At 34.1% G+C, this 4,551-nt stretch overlaps 1 protein-coding gene across 1 annotated transcript; it reads left to right on the plus strand.

The window, feature by feature from the left end:
• Window positions 1-683: 683 nt before the first annotated feature.
• Window positions 684-2,269, plus strand: LOC112001589 (transcription factor MYB14). The gene is given in 4 exon segments (XM_024033763.2): window positions 684-916; window positions 1,397-1,526; window positions 1,693-1,910; window positions 1,913-2,269. Coding segments are annotated over 4 exon segments (768 nt in total). The 5' UTR covers window positions 684-783; the 3' UTR covers window positions 2,200-2,269.
• Window positions 2,270-4,551: the final 2,282 nt, after the last annotated feature.

Genomic DNA, 4,551 nt, shown 5'->3' on the forward strand with positions numbered 1-4,551 from the left:
TTTTTTTTTTTTTTTTCTTCCGCATTTGTTGACTTTGGGACAAAAAGTACTGTGCACGCACTGTTCACGCACTGTTCACGTCATTTTTAATATTAAAAGTGGGTCCCACAACACTATTCACACATTTAAAAATTATTTTGCTACAGTGTTTTCAGCAACAATCAGTTTTTATCAACTTTCAGCAACAATAAGTGCTATCCAAACGGACCCTATGTCTAAAGTTATATTCATTTGATAAAAACCTTATAGTTTTGCTAAGCTTATGATATTTTTTTCAATATTTAAGGTTGAAATCCCCCTCCCCTTATTGCTATAAGTAACTATTTAATTATTTAAAAAAAAAATTGTCATAATCATTCAACTCCAATGTAATTATTATTGCCAAAAGAAACTTAAGGAAAACGATAAATTCACTGACATCCATGTGGATATTGAGAAACCTAAAGGGGCGTGATGGATCACATGGTAATGTGCTTTCGGAAGCTAGCATCCCGTTTCCTCGAAATTAGTTATGCCCCAAAAACTTGGTTCCTTTTTACTACATACAGACGAGTAGACGACCCAATCACCTGACATAGAAAATGAACTTGTTAGTCATCTTCAAAGCGGGGCCCTTGTCCCATGTATTATATCAAGCATGATGTATAGCAAAAAAAAAATATCAAGCATGATTCACGAGTTGGGTCCCAAACGCATGGTATAAATTAGTGGAACCACGAATTTCAAATTCAGTGGGGAAGAGAGGAAAGAAACAGAGAGAGGAAGAGAAAGAAAATTGCAGAGATGGTGAGGACTCCTTGCTGTGATAAAAGTGGAATGAAGAAAGGTACATGGACACCAGAGGAAGACAGAAAGCTAATAGCTTATGTTACTAAGTATGGCTGCTGGAATTGGCGTCAGCTTCCCAAGTTTGCTGGTAAGACATGAAGTATAATTTTTGTTCATGAAAATTGATGGAATTAAACAATCTCAACTTTCGTTTTCCTTAATTAAGAGCTTATGGCTTTATTTCTTGACTTGTTTTATCATATATAAATGATCTCAGATCTCTTTATAGCTTCATAACTTTTTCTTTCGCCTTTTAAGGCTTCTCATTAGTGAAGAAATTTTCTTCTTGTTGCTGATAATTGTTATTCGTCTTCTTCCGTCTGAATTCTTCTTCAAATTCTATTGGCAATCAAAATTCAATGACCTCCTTTTGTTCTTCACCTCCAGTATTCGTCTCTTATAATTTCACTCTTTTCCTCTTTGCATTTCTAGTCCACAATGTGTTGTCTTTGGCACCAAACAAAAAACTATAGCCAGAAATGATGTGTCCAATATTAATGAACTCGGCTTGGTGGTTAATATTAACTCCATTTTGGAATAGTACCTAATGAAATTTAAAAATTTTCAGGTCTATCAAGGTGTGGGAAGAGTTGCAGACTTCGATGGCTGAATTATTTAAGGCCAAATATCAAAAGAGGGAACTATAGCAAAGAAGAAGAGGAAACTATCATCAAATTACATGAATCACTGGGGAATAGGTACGCTCTAATTACATTCAATTTGTAAACAAATTTACCAAAACATCAGACATAATTAAGATGACAACATAATCACTAGTAATTAGTCAGTACATCGACTTGGTACTCCCTCAACTATTAAAATTATGTGGACTGTCTCACACTTCTTCTTCATTGTCACTTGCAGATGGTCTACAATTGCTTCTCAGCTGCCAGGAAGAACAGATAATGAGATAAAAAACCACTGGCACACCAACCTCAAAAAACGCTTGAAACAGAACTCAATCGCACAAGAAGAAAACTCCAGCTCAAACAATGTTTTCCCGCGAGAGAAAAGCCAAAAGAGACTAAAAGGGGCAAATAATTCTCATCTGCATCAAGAAACTGTCGAAATTATTGATAGCTCTATGTTATCCCACAACAATCCTCAAGTGAATTCTCGTCCATCACCACAGATACTGCAGTTGCAATGAGTACAACCATGGTCGTGGATGATAATGTTACTTCCTTAGAAGCATATGCAGAAACGAATGATAATTTCTGGACACAGCCATTTTTGGCAGATAATTCCTACATTCTGAGTGACTTCCAGGCACCATTACTGGACACTGAAGTTTTATCTCCGTTATTTGATGAGTTCTTGTGCCCATATGGATTGTACGAGGAACATGAGGGGTTTGATTTATGTTTTTAAAACGTATGTATGCATGGAGAACTTTGTAACAGTTGTCGATCTATTATATAGTTTCTGTTTACTTCCCTTTTCTACGATAGCAACTTACTACTAGTACGAAGTGATGTATGGGGTTGTAAAATTGGTTTTTACACCCCTGTTATAACCGTTATTAACTAGATTTAAGGCTAAGTTATTAATTAGATCAATTATGATTTGCCTTTGGATATCAATTAAGTTTAGCACAACCGAATCAAAACAGTACACAAAGATATAGTGACCAAGGAAAAACCAATTAAATAGAAATTTCACAGTAAAAACCCTCGAGATATTTAACTTATCAATCCCAAGATAAACAGATCCACTATCTCAGGTGTTTGGTAAAACTTACTAGTTTTACCAAACACACCTCCATGAACTTCCTCAGTTATGGAGATGTTGCAACATGAACCTTCAGTCCGCAACTTCAATATTCAAAGTTGGTACTTGCGATGACTCATGGTATACATTGCAACAGTTTCAATACCATAAGATCAGATTGTTTATTGAATGATCATTGGTAGAGGCTTTTGAGAATAGGATGCACAATTTCTTTAAATCTATTTAAGAGCAGCTCCAAAAGTCATTTGGACATGTATTAAAGTTTACTTAAATACCTTACTTGTGATATCACTCAATGTGATGAATGAGCTGCAATAACGAAACAGTAATCTCGAGTCGAGCAACATCCTGATTTGTCAAGATCTAGGCTTCTTGATCAATTGACTACGTGTTGAGAGGTGTCTAGAAGCTCAGTTTTGCATAGTAACCTTTAGTACCTACGCAACAACCTTCACTATACTTACAGACACTAAGGCCTTGTTTGGATGGTGAGTGATTGATCTCTCATCACTCATTACCCAAAAATCATCACTCAAAACTCATCACCCTATAACTCATTTTTTATCACTTGAAAATTCCCAACTTATACCCAGCTTTGTTTGGCCCTTAAGCTTAGTTGAGTTTTCATTCTAAAAACTCAAAAATCTCAAATTTTTGTGGGATCCACGGACTGACTTGGTGCAATAGAAACAAAACATCAAACCAATCCACCATAGTAGATCAGGCCATTCACACCACCAACACCTTCAACACCACAACAAATTACACGATGAAGATTACAAAAAACTAAAAGAGGGAAAAAATAGAAGAGAAAATATCGTGAAAAGTGAAGGAAAAAAAAAAAAAAAAAAAAAAAAAAAAAAAAACCAAACCTAGAAACCCAATGTGAAAAGGAAAGAAAAGAATAAAAAAGAAGAAGAAGAAGAGGAAGAGAATAGAGAAACCTAGCCCAGACCCAGCGTGAAAAGAAAAAAAGAAAAGAAGAAAGAAAAAAGAAGAAGTCTGGTATGATGAGAGAAGAGAGAGGGACATGAGTAGTGTAGCCGTTGGTGGAGTGTTGGAGAGAGCAAAAGGTCCAAGGTGGATTTGACTAGTCTCTGTCGTGAGCCCATATGTTTCTTAGGAAATTACCAAACTTTCATCATTACTTAGTTTCCATAACTCAAAAACACCAAAAACTTGTTTCCAGTTTCAATTACTCATCACTCAATTTAGTGAGAATTAAGTGACAAAAACAAAAACTCAAAACAAATCAAAACAAATGTTATTGTCGTGGGACCCACTAGTTTTGAGTTATGGGTGATGAAAACTCAGTGATGAGTGATGAAAACAACCAAATCCAAACAACCCTTAAATGACTATAATAAGACATTTTTTATCATGGTTTTCAACCCAAATCTAAAACCTAAAAAAAGTAATTGATGATCAATATATTGATGATTTTGCTTGTCATGTCATGTTTACTTAATCTATCAAACATCTTATCATATAAAAAAAATCTACCAAACATAATTTGACAAAGAAATGAGGATAGAATTAGAAAGCCCAAATTATGTAACGTTTATTGTTCTAAAAACCGCTTGTGTGTTTGGCTTTTGTTTATTCTGGTAGCTTATTTACATAGTGATCATCAAAATATATGATTTTCGTAATTTTTATGTTAAATGTGTTACAAAAAAATAAAAGATAAGAGTATTTAAATAAAAAAAGAAAAAACTTGAAGTTAGATTATTTACAAAAAAGAGTTGAGACAAAAAGCAAAATTTCTTTTAAAGCAAATCCCAAATGCACATTACTGATAGCAGAGTAATGTTAATTCTGCTTATTAAAAATTTACTTATAGTTCAAATAAAGTAATTCTAAGGTTATTCTATGGTTTGGATAAGATTAACCTTCTTTATATATCCCTAATAGACTCATTGTAATACACAATTCAAAAGAGTAAGATGTAATCACTCAAGTTCTTTCCCCTTACCAGGGAGCTCTAGCTTA

The sequence above is a fragment of the Quercus suber genome, unplaced genomic scaffold (genome assembly GCF_002906115.3).
Source record: "Quercus suber isolate HL8 unplaced genomic scaffold, Cork oak 2.0 scaffold_953, whole genome shotgun sequence".
NCBI classification, from domain to species: Eukaryota; Viridiplantae; Streptophyta; class Magnoliopsida; order Fagales; family Fagaceae; genus Quercus; species Quercus suber.